This window comes from Lithobates pipiens, unplaced genomic scaffold, assembly GCF_037356315.1.
Source record: "Lithobates pipiens isolate NorthernLeopardFrog02 unplaced genomic scaffold, aLitPip1_a1.2 Scaffold_16, whole genome shotgun sequence".
In the NCBI taxonomy this organism is placed as follows: Eukaryota; Metazoa; Chordata; class Amphibia; order Anura; family Ranidae; genus Lithobates; species Lithobates pipiens.
In genome coordinates this window covers 223,774,156-223,793,004 of record NW_027507748.1, presented here as the reverse complement: position 1 = coordinate 223,793,004, position 18,849 = coordinate 223,774,156, and the positions used below count along the sequence as shown (strand labels likewise).

Sequence of the window (18,849 nt, the reverse complement as noted above, 5' to 3'; positions counted from 1 at the left end):
AGTTAAAGCGACGCAGTGCTGTATCACAAAAAATGGCTTTGTCAGGAAGTGAGGAAATCCTTCCGGGCCTGAAGTGGTTAATAAATAAAGGTCAATGTGTATCAGGGTAGAAGGAGATTTTCTAAAAGAGGTGAAAATTTAAATTGTATGAATGACGTGAAAAGCAAATCCCTGTTTATGTATTATTTCTATACATGATTAGGTATTAAAAGTAAACAGGGATTTGCTTTTCACATTACTTTATAATCAAGTGAAAGTTAATGCAACTTATTGTGTGAGGATTCAAAACTACTGTATTTTCTGGTGTATAAGATGACCATTTACACTTAAAAAAACTGGCTAAAAAGCAGGGGTCGTCTTATATACCAGGTCAGCTGCTCGGATGCCTGCTGGATGTGTGGTAATATCGTATGTAGCTTCAGCTACATACAGTATATACCGCTGAGCCAATCCCGGTGAGCGATGTATTCAAATGAATATAGAGCCTGCTCGGATTGGAGTAACAACCTCTGCCAATCCAAGCAGGCTACATACAGTAGCCTGCTCAGATTGGCTTTGAGAGTCAGAGAGGCACGGGCTGATGATGTTACAGCCTCTGCCAATCCAAGCAGGCTTTGTATTCATTAATAGAATACATCGCTCGCCGTGATTGGCTCCAGCTCCAGCAAGAAGGAAGAAGGATATGGCTCCAGCTACAGCAAGAACGAAGAAGGATATGACGCGTCAGCAGCCTTGGAAGGGAGGGTCATCTTATACGGTGAGTACAGGCAAAAAAACGTAAACACCTGTAATATTAGGGGGTCGTCTTATACGCCTGGTCGCCTTATACACCAGGAAATACGGTACTTTAGTACATCATCTGTAGTGTCATTAGGATAGGAAGTGCAATCTATTCAACATGGAGACAGACAGCAAAAAAAGTGTTAAAACTTGTGCTGGCTGCAGTTGAACTTTAAACAAATGTAGTATTTATTAGTCAAGATCAATGTGTTGCTGATCAGACATTGCAGAAATTGCTTTTCCTTTTTAACCCTTTCATGACTAAGCCTATTTTTGGAATTTGGTGTTTACAAGTTAAAATCCATATTTTTTGCTAGAAAATTACTTGGAACCCCCAAACATTATATATATTTTTTTAGCAGAGGCTCTAGAGAATAAAACGGCGATTGTTGCAATATTTTATGTCACACGGTATTTGCGCAGTGGTGTTTTAAACGCAACTTTTTGGGAAAAGGGACACTTTCATGAATAAAAAAAAAACAAAACAGTAAAATTAGCCCAATTTTTTTGCGAAATGTGAAAGATAATATTACGCCGAGTAAATAGATACCAAACATGTCACACTTTATAATTGCGCGCACTTGTAGATTGACGACAAAGTACGGTACCTAAAAATCTCAATAGGCGTCGCTTTAAAAATTTTTTACGGTTACCAGGTTAGCGTTACAGAGGAGGTCTACTGCTAGAATTATTGCTCTCGCTCTGACGATCGCGGCGATACCTCACATGTGTGATTTGAACACCGTTTACATACGCGGGCGCGACTTCCGTATGCGTTTTCTTTGCTTTGCGAGCTCACCGGGACGGCGGGCGCTTTGAAAAATTTTTTTTTATTTTTTTATTTATTTTATTTATTTTTAAATGACTAAATTGTTTAAAAAAAAAAATAAAAAATTTGATCACTTTTATTGCTGTCACAAGGAATGTAAACATCCCTTGTGACAGTAATAGGTAGTGACAGGTACTCTTTATGGAGGGATCGGGGGTCTAAAAGACCCCCCACCCCTCCTTTACACTTCAATGTATTCAGATCGCCGAAAACGGCGATTCTGAATACCGGATATTTTTTTAAAACCGGCGCCATTGGCAGCCGAGTAAACGGGAAGTGACGTCATGACGTCGCTTCCGTGTTTACGATGAGGAGACTGGAACGAAGCCGATTACGGCTTCGTTCCAGTTCCTCCCCAGCAGCCAGAGCCGACGGATCTCTAATCGGTGCTCCCGATCGAGCGGGAGCACCGGTAACAGCGGCGAGAGGCGGCGGGAGGGGGGGACGTCCCCTCCCGCTCCTCCGGCATAACAGCCGAGCGGCTTTTAGCCGCATCGGTTGTTATGCCTGGATAGCCAATCGCCTGCTGTAAAAAACGGTACTGGGATGATGCCTGCAGGTGCGGGCATCATCCCGGTATAACCCCCGGAAGCCGAGTACGCAGATGTGCGTACGCTCGGCGGGAAAGGGTTAAATGTATTCTGACGTTGCTGAGCGATAAGCAGATTTGGCAGCTTTTATTTAAGGGTGAGTTCACACTATGGCACTAGGGTAATGTGCATGATACCCCAACCTGCGGCATTGCACATGAAATGCATTGGTGCGGTGTGGGGTGTTTCATTATGAACAGTACCTCATTTCACTTTATGGCAGATGTGTGTCACAACATGTGGTAATGCACTGCAATGCAATCCACACCTCAGTCAAAAGGTGCACTGGGGATTGCCATTAAGAATAATTATTTAATTTCATTGCTACTTTTCCTTCACAATGGCTTTTCCAAATAACAAATTCAATAAATATAGGTTGGATGAAAGGTTTGGGGGGTGGGGGGGGTTCTATCTAAAAATGTGTTCACATCTTATTCCAATTAGAAAAACAAATCTTGGGTGAAGGTTGAGTGAATTATTATTAATATTATTATTATAATAGGGGGCTGTGGTAGGGTGTCAGAGGGCAGATATAGAGCATTAAAGAGAATTTTAGCCAATGCGCAGTTATTAGACGCATGGAGAATCTCCCACTTAAAAGAGAGGGATTATACCCACTTCTCAATCCCGCACAATTCCTCTGCAAGATTGGATTATATTCTGGTCGAACACCAACTAGTGGCAAACCTTAAAAAAGCAGAAATCAAACCAATCACTTTATCGGACCATGCTCCAGTAGTAATACAGCTTGAGGTACAGGGAGAAAGGGGAACTGGGAGGACATGGAAATTGAATAACTCACTACTACAAGATCAGGAAGTTATTGGTAAGATTGAACAGGAATTGATTAGTTTCTTTGAGATAAACGACACTCCAGACATCTCTAGAGCTACTTTGTGGGAAACACACAAGGCGGTAATAAGGGGGGCCCTGATCGGGATTGGAGCGGGGAAAAAGAGAGAGAGGGAGAAACAAAAAACCAAACTATACAGGGAGATTAAAGAGCAAGAACAGGAAATTAGACAAAAGGGCGTTCGGGAAAGTCAGGAGTTAAAAGAGAAAAAGAGGGAACTTGAAGAAATTTTAGAACATGAAAGGGAGTCCGCATTTCATAAAATTAATAAAGAGAGGTATCAATGGGGAAATTGGTCGGGTAAATGGATGTCTAAAAGAGTCAAGGATTATAAAAACAGGACCCATATTCCAAAGATCAAGGACGGGAGGGGAGAGGTTCAGTTCTCCACACCTATAATCGCAGAAAACTTCCACACCTATTATAGTGAGCTTTATAATATAAGGGAGAAAGGGGGTGGAAAGGGGAAGAGGAAAGGAATAATGGTAGACTATCTTCGGGACATGGACTTCCCCAGAGGAGAAAAGGAGGAGATGGAAGCTTTAGAGGCCCCTATAACAACAGATGAAGTGGAGAGAATAATTAATAACACAGCCCTCGGGGGTAGTCCAGGACCCGATGGATACTCTATTTTGTATTATAAAAAATTTCATAAGTATTTAACACCGAAACTCTGCGAATACTTTAATGCAGTAGGAACAGGGGAGAGGTTCCGGGAAGAGGCCCTCTGCGCCCACATAACTCTGATTCTAAAAGATGGTAAGGACCCCGCAGCACTAGAGAGCTATCGCCCGATCTCCCTATTAAACACAGACATAAAGATCTTTGCGAAAATAATGGCAGACAGACTAAAAAACCTCCTCCCGAAATGGGTTCATCCAGATCAGGTAGGGTTTATTCAGGGGCGAGAGGGGAGAGACAATTCCCTGAAGTCCATAGCTCTGATCCAGGAAGCAACAAGGAGAGAGATCCCCACAGTACTGCTATCAGTTGATGCCGAAAAGGCTTTTGATAGAGTGGAGTGGGAGTTTATAGATGAGATACTAGAATATATGGGCCTAGGAGAGAAGATGAGGAGATGGGTTAAATCCTTATATTTACAACCAACAGCTAGAATCAGAGTAAATGGTTCCCTATCGCGCCCACTGGAATTGTTCAACGGGACGAGGCAGGGATGCCCCCTCTCCCCGATCCTGTTTGTGATCTCCTTGGAACCTCTGTTGGTGGCAATCAGGAGGAACCGGGATGTCCGGGGTATTCGGGTAGGGGGGAGGGAATATAAAGTCTCTGCATTTGCAGATGACATACTGCTGTATATAGCTAACCCGAGAACAACAATTCCATCACTTCTCAAGGAGTTTGAGCAGTACGGGCGATTATCCAACTTTAAAATAAATATGACCAAATCGGAAATATTAAACGTAAATTTAACAGAGGCGGAACAGGTAGCACTAACCTCCCAGCTCCCATTTAAGTGGTGTAAAGGAGAATTGACTTACCTGGGGATAAAACTGACGGCACAACCGGCTAACCTATACAGTGCTAACTACCTACCTCTGTTGAATAAAATCAAGGACAACTTCAATAAAATGAGATATAAGGCCCTCACATGGATGGGGAGGATAAACGCAACTAAAATATTTATACTACCACTGGTTATTTATACGTTCCAAATGGTCCCAGTCCCTCTCCCCCAAAGTTTCCTTAGAAAGCTAAAAGCGATGACATCGTCGTTCATATGGGCGCGTAAAAACCCGCGAATAGCCTATAATATCTTGGTGAAGGAGAAAGATAGAGGAGGCCTAGCATTGCCAGATTTTGGAAAATACTACGAAGCGATAGTAATTTCAAGGGTAGCGGACTGGTGTCATAACAAACAAGAAAAGAGTTGGGTAGAGGTGGAAGCCACATTAAGCAACACGGAGCTAGCAAAAATGATATGGATACCCCCTCACTACAGAGATTTAGGGATTAGCACTTGCACTTTAACTAGACACACGTTAAAAATTTGGGATAAAATAAACAAGAGGCACAACTGGCACCACAACTCCCCCTTAATGTCACTCCTAGACACAAAATATTTTCCACCAGGGAAAGATGAGCGTATATACTTTAGTAGGTGGGCAAGGAGAGAGGAATTAACACTGGGAGAAGTGATGAAAGGAAATAGGATAAGCACTTTTAGGGAAATTTCACAAGAATGGGGACGGAAGCCACTAGATAGATGGAGATACACGCAAATGGTGCACTTTATTCAAGGATTACCACAGCCTTTAAGAGGAAAGACACAACTTAGACCACTAGAGAAACTATTTAAAGAACCACAATGCCTAGAGAAAAGGGTCTCCAAAATATATAAGATATTAAAGCAAGAGGTAGACTCCGAGTTTCCAGCTTACTTGGGGAAATGGGAGGAAGAGATTGGCCCATTGAGAAACGAGGAGCACAGGGGTAAAATAATTAAAATGATCCACTCACTGGCAAGAGACGTCCAAACGATTGAAATGTCTTTTAAACTATTAGCAAGATGGTACCTGACCCCCCCAAAGAATACAGAGGTTTAGAGAAGAAAATCAGACCTCCTGTTGGAGGGAATGTAAGGGACTAGGGACTTTCAAGCACATATGGTGGGACTGCCCGAAAATAACCCCTTTCTGGGAGAAAATAATAGGAAAGATATTCTTGGTGACTGGGGAAAGAATAGGGAATTCTCCATGGGAATGTCTATTCCATGACACTAAGAAAGGAATCACACAATATAAAGGTACGATGATTCCAGTTATGTTGAATGCAGCCAAATCTTTGATCCCATGTCATTGGAAGACCGTGCAAGTCCCAACAGTTACAGAATGGATCCGGAAAGTAGAATATATAAGGGTGATGGAGGAGTCTATACAGAGAATGGAGGGCACAAACCAAAATCACCCCAGCAAATGGCAACAATGGGACGCATTCCTGAAAAAGGAGTATCATGTAAGGGTGGAAGGGAATGGAGATGGAGAGGAATGAGGAGGAATGAGTAGGTTTAAGAAAAAGGTGCTGTGGAAGTTTAAGAGAGAGGAGAAGGGGAGAGAGAGAAGGGAGAGGGAAAGGAATACCTTTTTTTTTTCTTTTTTTTTTTTTGGGCGGCTTTTGTGTTTGGGCGGGGGGAGGAGGGGGGAGGGTGGGTAAAGGTATAGATATATAAGTACAGTCAGTAATTATTTGTATAGTGGATAAGAGGAATTTGTATCACTGGTTTATAATGAAAATAAAGAGTATATAAAAAAAAAAAAAAAAAATTTAAATTGTATGAATGACGTGAAAAGCAATTCCCTGTTTATGTATTATTTCTATACATGATTAGGTATTAAAAGTAAACAGGGATTTGCTTTTCACATTACTTTATAATCAAGTGAAAGTTAATGCAACTTATTGTGTGAGGATTCAAAACTACTGTATTTTCTGGTGTATAAGATGACCATTTACACTTAAAAAAACTGGCTAAAAAGCAGGGGTCGTCTTATATACCAGGTCAGCTCAGGGGGCTTATCAGAATCTGGAAGCCCCCTTTAACAAGGGGACCCCCAGATCCCGGCCCCCCACTGTTTGAAATGGTAAGGGGGTACAAAAGTACCCCTACCATTTCACAAAGAAAGTGTCAAAATGGTTAAATAAGACAAACACACTTTTGAAAAATTCCTTTATTAAAAATGAAAAAAATAAAAAAAAGATTCCAGCGGTGCTAATCCACTCTTGCTATCCAGCGACGGATCTCCGGGGTCCAGCGATAGATGATCATATCCAGCGACGGGGGATCTCTCAGTCCAGCGCTGTCCATACATCCTTCTTCTGTCTCCACTCCAGAGACACTGCAGAGAGCCCAGCGCTGACGTTTCTTATATTAGGAGGGCGGGGCCACCCGTCACCTGACCCCGCCCCCCTCTGACGCTGGTGAAGGGAGCCAGGGGTTCCCCAGTGACGTGTGGGTGACCCCGCCCCCTCTGATGTAACGGAAACCTGCGTTACATCAGAGGGGGCGGGGTCACCCACACGTCACTGGGGAACCCCTGGCTTCCCTCTCCAGCGTCAGAGGGGCGGGGTCAGGTGACGGGTGGCCCCGCCCTCCTAATATAAGAAACGTCAGCGCTGGGCTCTCTGCAGTGTCTCCGGAGTGGAGACAGAAGAAGGATGTATGGACAGCGCTGGACTGAGAGATCCCCCGTCGCTGGATATGATCATCCATCGCTGGACCCCGGAGACCCGTCGCTGGATAGCAAGAGTGGATTAGCACCGCTGGAATCTTTTTTTTATTTTTTTCATTTTTAATAAAGGAATTTTTCAAAAGTGTGTTTGTCTTATTTAACCATTTTGACACTTTCTTTGTGAAATGGTAGGGGTACTTTTGTACCCCCTTACCATTTCAAACAGGGGGGGGCCGGGATCTGGGGGTCCCCTTGTTAAAGGGGGCTTCCAGATTCTGATAAGCCCCCCACCCGCAGACCCTCACAACCAACGGCCAGGGTTGTGAGGATGAGGCCCTTGTCCTTATCAACATGGGGACAAGGTGCTTTGAGGAGTCACAGACCCCCAAAGCATCCTCCCAATGTTGAGGGCATGTGGCCTGGTACGGTTCAGGAGGGAGGGGGGGGGCGCTCTCTCGTCCCCCCCTCTTTTCCTGTGGCCTGCCAGGTTGCGTGCTCGGATAAAGGGTCTGATATGGATTTTTAGGGGGACCCCCACGTCAATTTTTTTTTAAATTTGATGCGGGGTTCCCCTTAATATCCATATCAGACCTGAAGGGTCTGGTATGGATATTTGGGGGGACCCCCACGTCAATTTTTTTTTAAATTTGACACGGGGTTCCCCTTAATATCCATGTCAGACCTGAAGGGCCTGGTAATTGAATTTAGGGGAACCCCCACGCTTTTTTTTTTTTTTTTTTTTTTTAATCAATGAATGAATGAATTGTCGGCTAATACAGAGAACACTCATTGAGTGTTCTCTGTATTACGGAGACCCGACAATTTAGCCGCAAGTGATTTTAAAAGACTTTTTTTCCTGCACAAATGACACTTTGTGCAGGGACAGTTCTAAGCACCAGAAACATGCGCCCCTTCACAGGCATACTATAGATACCCCCCAGCTACGAAATTTAAAGGAATATTACACTTTTATTGTTTCACTTTAATCATTATTAAAATCACTGCTCCTGAAAAAACTGCAGTTTTTAAAACTTTTTTTTGCATTGATCCATGTCCCCTGGGGCAGGACCCAGGTCCCCAAACACTTTTTAGGACAGTAACCTGCATATTACCCTTTAAAATGAGCACTTTAGATTGTGAACGTTCGAGTCCCATAGACTTTAATAGGGTTCTAAAGTTCACACGAAGTTTAGGTCTGTTCGCAGGTTCTGGTGCGAACCGAACAGGGGGGTGTTCGGCTCATCCCTATTCAGGATGTGACACTGCCCTATTTTTGGATTCCCACAGTGCCACCCTGTGTTGGAGTTTTAAAAAACTTGTTGATTCACAGTTACAATATAATTCAAAACAGGAGGGATCAGAGGGCCCTAGTATGTTAAAAACATTATAAACATAGCCCTTAACTCCCCTGGCGGTATTCTCGCGTCTGGTTCGGGGTGGAAGTTTTATACTAAAAGCGGTAACCCCCGAGCCAGACTCGGGACTACATCTCTGAATGCAGGAGGAGGTTTACTTACCTTCTCTCTTGGATCCAGAGATGTCCCCCCACTGTACGAGCGGCTCGTCCTCCGCTCGATTCATCACAGAGCTGATCTCCATTCACTGTGAGCGTTGCGACGCACGGGGACAGAGATCAGTGCCAAATTCAAAAAGTGAAACACACAGTATACATACAGTATAATGTAATCTTACAGATTACATTGCTGTATGTAATAATTTCACATCCCCTTTGTCCCTAGTGTTCTGCCCAGTGTCCTGCATGCAGTTTTATATTATAAAAACTGTTCTTTATGCCTGGAAACTGGAGATTGTCCATAGCAACCAAAACTGTCCCTTTACATCAAAAATGATTTTAGACCAGCTAGAAAACAGCGATAATACATTTAAATCACTTGCAGAATTGAGCGATAGCGATTTGTGGGGAGATCCGTCATCAAATATTGAAAAGTAATGACAGTGACAATTCTGCAACTGAGCAAATTTCAGTGTTTTTGATTTGATTACATTATTGAATAATTTTTATTATTGTTATATTATTATTTGGTATAATTATTTATAGTTATTTATTATATTATAATTTATGATTTCATTTTTCAAACTTTATCATACCCGGGATGTCTGCTAGACTCTGGTTTGGACAGATTTAAGCGAGTTATTCCTAAGAATTACAGAACTACAATATGAAAAGCCAAATTTTCATGCTAAATAATTGTACCGCTTTCAGCACCTAAAATCTGAAATAATCATACTGCCAGGGAGGTTAATGTACTATAACACTTTCCGTGGTTAAATGTTGTTTGTATCAGCAGAGGTCTAAAGGTCAGACCAAAAAGAGGGACAAGTCAAGATGGAAGAATGACAGAGGGATTTGGTTCCAACAGAGGGCAGTCCCTTTAAATGAGAGTGGGAATCTGTGATAACATCTTATATAAATGTATAAATATCCAGAGATATATATTGTGTATTACATCATATGTATAATATCAAACCTAATCCTATAAACTAAATAAAATAAATTGCAAAGGACCCCCAAAATATGTCAACTTTCCTTAATGATATATCATCACGGTAACATATTCAGTTCTAAAAACAAATTGGTTTAAAAGCAAAAATTAGAAACATTTCAATGGCCTTTTGTTTTATTTTGTTTTTACACTTATTCTGTAAGTAAATACGGACACAGCCAGTGCTATCATTTACACATCAACATTCATTACATAAAATAAGAACAATTTCATTAAGTTTGAAATAACGGTGTACCGAACGAAAATAAGTAGTATAAAAAGAAAGTGAAAAGACGTGATATTAAAAAAGTAGCAGAGGCAAAGTGGTAATCTTACCCCATAAAACTATGGATTAGAAAAAATGACAGTTTAGTTTCACCTAATTTTGTCAATCTCAATAAAATAAAAAATATATTTAAAAAAAATGCGTGTTATTATTTTTTAACAATAACAGCTTTGTGATCAGCATCAGCATTTCCTTCATTCACCTCCTGATCACATGGCTATGGATATGAATACCTTCCTTTGTTACATAAACAGCACATAATGAGCAGGTTAAGTAAGGACTTGCCTATTGTTTGTATACAGTAGCCATCAGGGGCGGACTGACCATTTGGCCACTCGGGCACTGCCCGAGGGCCCCGGACCATCAGGGTTGCCAGCCTCAGTAAAAACCAGGGACAGTATGTAAAAATCTGTGTTTTTTTTACATCTGTCTCTGAAATGTCCCTTACCAACATCCTTTTAGTCTAAAAATCCTGAGATCATAGCTGCCCACCTCTCCAGTACCTTCTCAGCCAATAGAAACATGTCTGTGTATACTGAGTGTATATGTGTGTGTATACTGTGTGGCCCCATAATCTCTGATTGCCTGGGGGCCCCATGAGTTGTCAGTCCACCCCTGGTAGCCATGTGATTGGCAGGTCAGTTGAAGAGATGCAATAATTATTAAAAAGAAAATAAATTTTTTTTTATTGTTTTGATATCAAACTTTTGTTGTGTACTCTCTCTTGTATCTCCATTTATTTTTTGTGTATTATGTTGTTATTTAAGGTTTTTTAAGTTAAAAAAAAAATAGGAGAAGCAAGTGCAAAACTAGCAAATAATATTTTACACAAGCATGACAACATAACAGCCCAAAAATAAGTGTAAAGGCACAAGGCAAAAGAAATAGAAATGTTTTTATGTTTTTTTTTACTTTTTTCTTCTTCTTAATTCGAGATTAGTAATTCTTTATTATACCTGATGTGATTTAAAAGAACTCCCAAAAAATAATTTTCCTTTGTGCTGTTCACTCGCAATTGCAGTTGTGATTGCGTATCATGTGGCTTTTCTTTGTCAATGGCTTAATCATGATCAGCAGTTCACTCAATGGCATGGGGATCATAAACGGGCTATTGATAATAGCCAAGTGGTTGTGAATCCTAATGTGAAATTTGCTTATCGACAATCCATTTATGATCACCATGTTCTTGATTCACCTGGTGATCATGAATTTGTTGTTAATAAACAAGGGACTTTAGCAGGCTTGCCACCCCCCTTCCCCTCTTTAATAATTTTTTCTGGTTTAGACAGGTACTCCCTCCAACTTCCGGTTGGATCGCCATGGTAATCCAACCAAACATTTGGTACCCCCCCCCCCCCCGCTTCTCCTGCAACCTTCACATCACAGGTCCCAGAAGACTGCAGGACCAGTCACAAAGCGCAGCACGGCTCGCAGCTACAAGGGTCCACTGCCAGTTTCCCTTAGTTAAGATGTTGTTGCCTGGGCCCGAAGCCAATTGAAGAATCGTTCAGGTGAGGACAGCTCTGGACAGATAAGTGACCTTAAAAATTCATCAGCTACAGTATTTGTAGTTGCTGACTTTTAATTTTTTTTGGGGGGGGGGGAGACTGGAGCTCCTCTTTAACCACTTCAGCCCTGGAAGGATTTACCCCCTTCCCGACAAAGCCCTTTTATTTTGCGATACGGTACTGTGTCCCTTTGACTGAAGATTGCGTGGTCGTGTGACATTGTCCCCAAAATTTACATCCTTTTTTTCCCACAAATAGAGCTTTCTTTTGGTGGTATTTGATCACTGCTGCAGTTTTTATTTTGTGCACTATAAACAAAAAAGCAAACATTTTGAAAAAAAGCTATATTTTTTACTTTTTGCTATAATAAATATCCCCAAAAAATATATAAAAAAACTAATTTCTTTGTCAGTTTAGGTGGATATGTATTCTTCTACATATTTTTGGTAAAAAAATTGTAATAAGCTTATATTGATTGGTTTGCACAAAAGTTATTGTGTCTACAAAATAGGGGATAGTTTTATGGCATTTTTATTATTTTTTGTTATAAGGATGAGACAAAAATATCAGCACTGGCAGGGTTTCTTACAATGATCTGCTTTTATTTATTTGTGTAAAACCTTTATCCCAGAAGGAAAAAAAAAACTGTTGTTGTAACTGCTTACTAAGTGTGAGCTGGAGTTTGGCTTTAGTTTGTTAGTGTATTTAAATCTGCTAGTCCATCTAACACTCCCTCCCTCCAGACTGACAATGCTGCTGCCCAAATGCGGCCCCTGAGCTCCTTTGTCCAGAGTATGGGCACTCTAATATGGGAGGTGTGTTATGGGCCAGACCACCAGGTGAAAATAGAGGGGAAAAAAGCCTAAATGAAGAAAACAAGTGCAGCAACCCACATCTAATGATTCATAAGCTGCAATATAATAAATTTTTGATTTTGGGTTTAATACTGCTTTAAAGCATTGCTGCATAGTAAATATGAGCACTAGTTTAAGTGATAAACCAGAAATGTTGTCTCAACCGATACTACCGACAAGCTGGGAAGATAGCATGATAAACAAGATCACTAAGGCTGAGTTCACACTGATGGTATATTGGATGTGGGTTTCACCGCATCCAATTCACATGACAGGAAATTGTGACCGGCTCTCAATGGAGCTGGTTCAAGCATCTCAGTGGCGGGCACTCAGCATACAACAGAAGTGTCCTGTGAATCTTCGGCTCAGTTTCAGGTCCGAATTTAGGCAAAAATACAGGCCTGATTTGTCCCTGAAACAGAGAACAGGGACACACTGGACCCCTGCTGTGAGCCGCACCGCACACAACAATGTGAACCCAGCCTTAGGGCTCCTTCACACAGATGTGTCCATGTACGGAGCCCGCTATGCTCAGCGGGGGATCGCTCCATCAATTCCTACTGAGCAGGAAGATGACAGGTCTGTGTCTGCACACTGCGCAGGGATGGACCTGTCAGAACACCGCTCTCCCCTATGGGAGATCGGATAATGACGGACCGCAGAGTCCATAGTCACCCGATCCAATCCTCAGATGGATGGAAAAGTAGGCTTTTCCTCCGTCACACTTTTTCAGATGGGAGCGGGTCAGATGTCAGAGGACATGTCACCGCTGACATCCAATGCTCCATAGAGGTCCATAGAGCATCCGTTCAGGTCCGCCAAAAAAACTGACAGGCGGACCTGAACGGATTGTTCACGTGAAAGAGTGTTTCCTCCCTTGTTGTGCTTTCTAGATTGCCTGGTTCATCTACCAATTCTTCTTCTGCTTTAACCCATAATGGTTTATACATTTATCTTACATGCAAGCATTTACAGCAGGGGAGTCCAACCAGTGGCCATAGGTCCCTTTCACATGGTCAGTCTGACCCAATTGGACCCTCCATTCACCTCTAAGGGTCCGTTCACACAGGGGCAACACGACTTTCAACACGACTTTTGGAGGCAACTTGGACGCAACTTGGACACGACCTGAACACGACTTATAACACGACTTTAAGTCGCCCCAGGCCAGGCGACTTTTGCCGCGGCCAATCAGAGAATGAGCTCTCAAGAGGGAACTCCACGCCAAATTATGAAAAAAATTTGGCGTGGGTTCCCCCTCCGAGAGCATACCAGGCCCTTAGGTCTGGTATGGATTCCAAGGGAAACTCCCTACGCCGAAAAAAACGGCGTGGGGGTCCCTCCCAGATTCATACCAGACCCTTATCCGAGCACGCTACCCGGCCGGCCAGGAAAGGGGGTGGGGACGAGCGTGCGCCCCCCCCCCTCCTGAGCCGTACCAGGCCGCGTGCCCTCAACATGGGGGGGTGCCTTCTGCCGCGCCACCGCGCCTTCTTATAGCTCTACACAAGATAAAATAGTTTATTGCACAGCTCCGGGGTCTTCCGTCTTCGGGGGTCTTCTCGCCGGACTCCTCCGCTATCTTCTTGTAGCTCTTTTACTAGCGGAGGAGCCCAGCTTTCTTCCTTGTCGCCGCCCTCTTCTTCCGACTTCGTGGGTCTTGTCCCCCTCTTCGGTTCTTCTGCCGGGCCACCGCGCCTTCTTATAGCTCTTTTACAGGCGGTGGCCCGGTCTTCTGTCGCCGCCGCCGCCTTCCGTTCTCCTTCTTCTTCTCCTTCTTCTCCTGGAGATGTTGACTCGACGTTCTCTCCGGTCGCAATGCCAGAGACCCGCTGCGCGGCGACTTATATAGGGACAAGGGGCGGGGTCATCGGTTGATGTCACATGGGTTGGTGTCACATGGTGACCCCGCCCCCTTACGATGTCACAGTCCCGGAGGATGCTGGGACTGTCGCCATGTGACATCAACCCATGTGACATCAACTGATGACCCCGCCCCTTGTCCCTATATAAGTCGCCGCGCAGCGGGTCCCTGGCATTGCGGCCGGAGAGAGCGTCGAGTCAACATCTCCAGGAGAAGAAGGAGAAGAAGAAGAAGAACGGAAGGCGGCGGCGGCGGCGGCGACAGAAGACGGGGCCACCGCCTGTAAAAGAGCTATAAGAAGGCGCGGTGGCGCGGCAGAAGGCACCCCCCCATGTTGAGGGCACGCGGCCTGGTACGGCTCAGGAGGGGGGGGGGGCGCACGCTCGTCCCCACCCCCTTTCCTGTCCGGCCGGGTAGCGTGCTCGGATAAGGGTCTGGTATGAATCTGGGGGGGGCCCCCACGCCGTTTTTTCAGCGTAGGGAGTTCCCCTTGGAATCCATACCAGACTTAAGGGCCTGGTATGCTCTCGGAGGGGGAACCCATGCCAAATTTTTTTCATAAATTTGGCGTGGAGTGCCCTCTTGAGAGCTGATAATTCTGTCAGAGTCGCCTCCGTATAGACGGTGATCCGACTTGGAGGCGACCTCCATTGAAATCAATGGGTACCGGTCGCCTACAAGTCGGATTCAAGTAGTACAGGAACCTTTTCTGAAGTCGGAGCGACTTCAGTAGTGTGCATTAAGACGGCTCTCATTCACTTACATTGCTTTTTAAATGTTGTCCGACCTGAGGCGACTAGGGGCGACCTGAAGTCGGATCGGAGTTGCCCCTGTGTGAACGGACCCTAAGGAGTAGCAGATGTGAATTGACTTGTGTCTGTTTACAAACACCTACCTCCAATCCGATTTGCAAAAAAAAAAAAAAGTATAGTGGGCTCTATAGAATAGAGTGCGCTGCCATACACCCACTCCGCTCATCGTGGCCCACGACCGGTTACCAAGTTGCTTAGGTGACCCTCGCTTTTCAAAAGGTTGGGCACCAATGATTTACAGGATTGGTAACCCTCTGCCCTCCACAACCAGCCCCTCTTTAGAGTTTTTTTTCTGCACAGTTTGTGATTACACTTGACCAAATAATAGATCAACAGCTAAAATATTTTCTACTTAGGCTGCGATGCATATCAGTATATTACAAATCACTTATGAAATGTACAACACACGTTTAACCTAATGTTTAAATAAGTTTAACTATGTTTCTATTGTGTTCTGACTGCAATTATTACAGAATCAAAAGTGACTGGAATTTGATCTCTGTAGTAGAAAAACGTAATAAACCTTATCTTTTCATTCTGTTTTTGCCACAGAAACCAAGTGAAAGATTACATGAGTGTGCTCTGGCCTTTTGAAAGCAAACATCGAGATTAGATACATAAACAAAATGAATCGGATAAATATGTAAGACGTTTGTGTTATCAATTGTGCTTTAATGGTGCTAAGTTATAATAAATAATTGTATTCTGAGAGCATGTGTAAATTATTTGCATTGGATATTGAACTCATTTTTGAGCCCTAAAAGGCTGTATACCTTAAAAAAATGCACAAGATTTTGCAGGTAAAAAATGTGCATTTACTATTTTTTACACTGTAGCCTGCAAAGAATTGCACTCATAATCAGTGGATCACACGTACAATGTCAGGATCCTGCAGTGAATCAGTACAGCTGTCTGCCCATACTTTTGTACAGGTAGACAGTTTTTGAGGTGCAGGAAGAGTCAATGAACTACAAGGGTGCTGATCAGCGCTCTTGTATTTCATTGAGAGCTACAAGACTTCTGCCATGGTGGCAGTTGTCCCATTGTATGCCATTCATTAACAGATCCCTGTGAATGAATAATGTGGCTGTGTGAACATAGTCCCTCATAGCTATGCTGTTGGGGGCAGGGGGAGGATCCCCTGCCCACTGTCAGGGGGGCAGCTCAAGTGGAGAGGTCGGCTGCTGCAAAGTAACATGTTTCTAAATAAGGGTGTAATCTAACAGGTGAACTTTAATGCAGGTGAAATGCACCTTTAATGCAGGTGAAAGTCTAAAGCCAGTACACAAAGACCGAATGTCAGGCAGAATCAGCCGCCTTCTGTCAAAGGGGAATGACCGAAAAAAGTTGGCCGATCAGCGCTCTCAACCAATGGCTGAGAGAGCTAACCGGAGTGTTCAAGTGGGGGGGCCGTCCCCTTGTCAGAACACAATAGAACAGCAGGAGAGATCTCTGTACTAACATTGGATAGTTAGTACAGTGGCTCCTCCTGATCTGTCAGTTGTTTTTTTCGTTCATCCCTGCTGGGTTGAAAAAAAAAAAAACTACTAGTGTGTAGGAGGCTTAAGAATGTGTTCAATTCTTATTAATGTAGTGAGGTTTGTCCATATGTATTTTGTTTCAATAATTTTTATTATAGTTCAAATAATATTAAAAAGCATTCAAGTAAATGAACCAAAATAGTACATAATTTAATATTATCATCAGATCAGCACTATATTTTTGTTTGATAGGCGTACAGGGTCGGGTGCATAGTCCGGAAAGCAGACATCTGCCCCTGCATGCCTGTTGAATTCTAATGAAGCGTACACGCGACCATACTTTCCGTCAGAAAAGGTCCAACGGAATCATTTCATCAGATATTCTGATCTTGTTTGGGCTTCAGCTGACTTTTTTTTTTCAAAAATTCTGATGGACCTAGAAATAGAACATGTTTTAAATCTTCACGACAGAATCAATTCCTATCGGGAAAACCATTTGTCTATATGCTATTCCGACGGACCAAAAACGCAAGGGCAGCAATTGGCTACTGGCTATTGAACTTCCTTTTCTAGTCCCGTTGTACATCATTGCGTTCTAAACTAACAGACTTTGGTGTGATTGTGTGTAGGCAAGTCCGTTTCAGCGGAACTCCGTCGGAAAGACCGTCAGAGTTTATTCTGATGGAAAGTCCGGTCGTGTGTAATGTGCTGGTTTTTCAGCTCCATTCACTAATATAGGCTGCATGCACACACCTTCAGATGGCTCCTGATATGTAAACAAAAACTCATTCACGCTGTTCTAGCCTCAGCACTCGTGTGAATGAGGCTTTAGTGTGTTGATTTCCTAAATCGGGAATTGTCCACTTAGCAGAGTAAGTACTCTACTCCTGATCCCGAGGGTCTGCCTGCCAATTGAAGGTTTATTCTGGTATTTTTCCATGTGTATGGATGATTGTTATTTGCTGTTCTTTTACCCTGGATCCCCTGCCTGTTCTAATGAAAATGTATATGATGCTTGTAGCTGAGAGTTTTTCTTGTATAGATAGAGGAACTATGGGGAGATCTTGTGCCTGTACTACAATGTATTGCTATGTCTTTATATGAATAAAATATATATAATATATTCTTCATAAATATATGAAATTGAAAAGTTAGCTGTCTGGAGTTCTGCCTATTATTTATTTAGAACAATACTGTACAAGGTGTGCAATCTATTTGGAAATGATCAATAATCATAAAAAATGTATCATATTATGATGTAAATTTATAAAATATAAGAAAAATAACAATAAAGAAAATAATGGAAAGTGTATACAAAATGTGCATATATAATCCACCAATAAAGAAGGTAATAAAATTGTGCATATATAGTCCACCCCCAGTGTCCAATCAGGGCTCAAAGGACATCCAATCTCTAAAGCTTGTGAGTATACAAATCAACGTGTAGTGCTCCCAAGACGCCAGACCACCAACTATGCCAACTGTTTACCAGAGAATTTAGATTTCTTTAAAAATAGGAGATCAAATGTGCTTTCACAAATGAATTGACTGCCTTCGGATCCACTGCACCTTCTGAACATACGTCTCCTCCACACACATCTCAACCAAATAAAATGTGCCCCTCTCCTTAGGAATATTGTAAAGGAATAGAACAAACTGCCATAGAGTAATATCACTAAAACTCTTTGTTTATTAAGAATAGAATGGTACCTACAAACTTCTAAGCAAAAAAAGCATAAAACGCTCTTCCATTGTACACGTGTGGGCATGATGATGTCACAGACCACAAGCCTGTGACTCATCTATGCTCCAGTCCTCTTGAACCTGTTTATAGCAAATTTGTAGATTATACAAAGTACTCAGGAGGCATTTCAAAGTTTGACCTCTGGGAGTGCCAGAGTCTCACATCCATCTATTTGGTCATGAGATGTTGTGTCCTCATCTTCGCACACTCCAGAGTTAGAGAAATTCATAGAGGGAAGCTGGGTGACCATTGGGCTGAATGGTATTGGCAAAGTTGGTAACTTCTGAGAGGTACTTATGAAGGAAAAGGGGAGTAGAACTAATGGACTTTTAACAGTCAAGACACCTGTGGATCACAAATTTGGACAGGTTGTTTATAGCATCTCCCATCACCTCATTCCAGATGTCAGAGACTAGTATATGATTCCTGAGACTTCTTCCTACAGTGTATCTAACTTGCCTTGCTGATGTGCACCTTTGCACCAATCTATATCCCTATCTCCAGAGTGCAGGTCAACGTTCAATGTTCCCAACTTGTCTTGTCCCACCCATGACTGATAT

The 18,849-nt window shown here is 42.8% G+C and overlaps 1 protein-coding gene across 1 annotated transcript in view; it reads left to right on the top strand.

Moving 5' to 3' along the window:
* Nucleotides 1-17,699, top strand: part of CUNH3orf85 (chromosome unknown C3orf85 homolog) — a 41,318-nt gene extending 23,619 nt beyond the window's left edge. Inside the window, exon 4 of the mRNA XM_077481121.1 lies at nt 15,617-17,699. Within this exon, the coding sequence (XP_077337247.1) occupies nt 15,617-15,677 (61 nt within the window). The 3' untranslated portion in view covers nt 15,678-17,699. The remainder of the gene's footprint in view (nt 1-15,616) is intronic.
* Nucleotides 17,700-18,849: the final 1,150 nt, after the last annotated feature.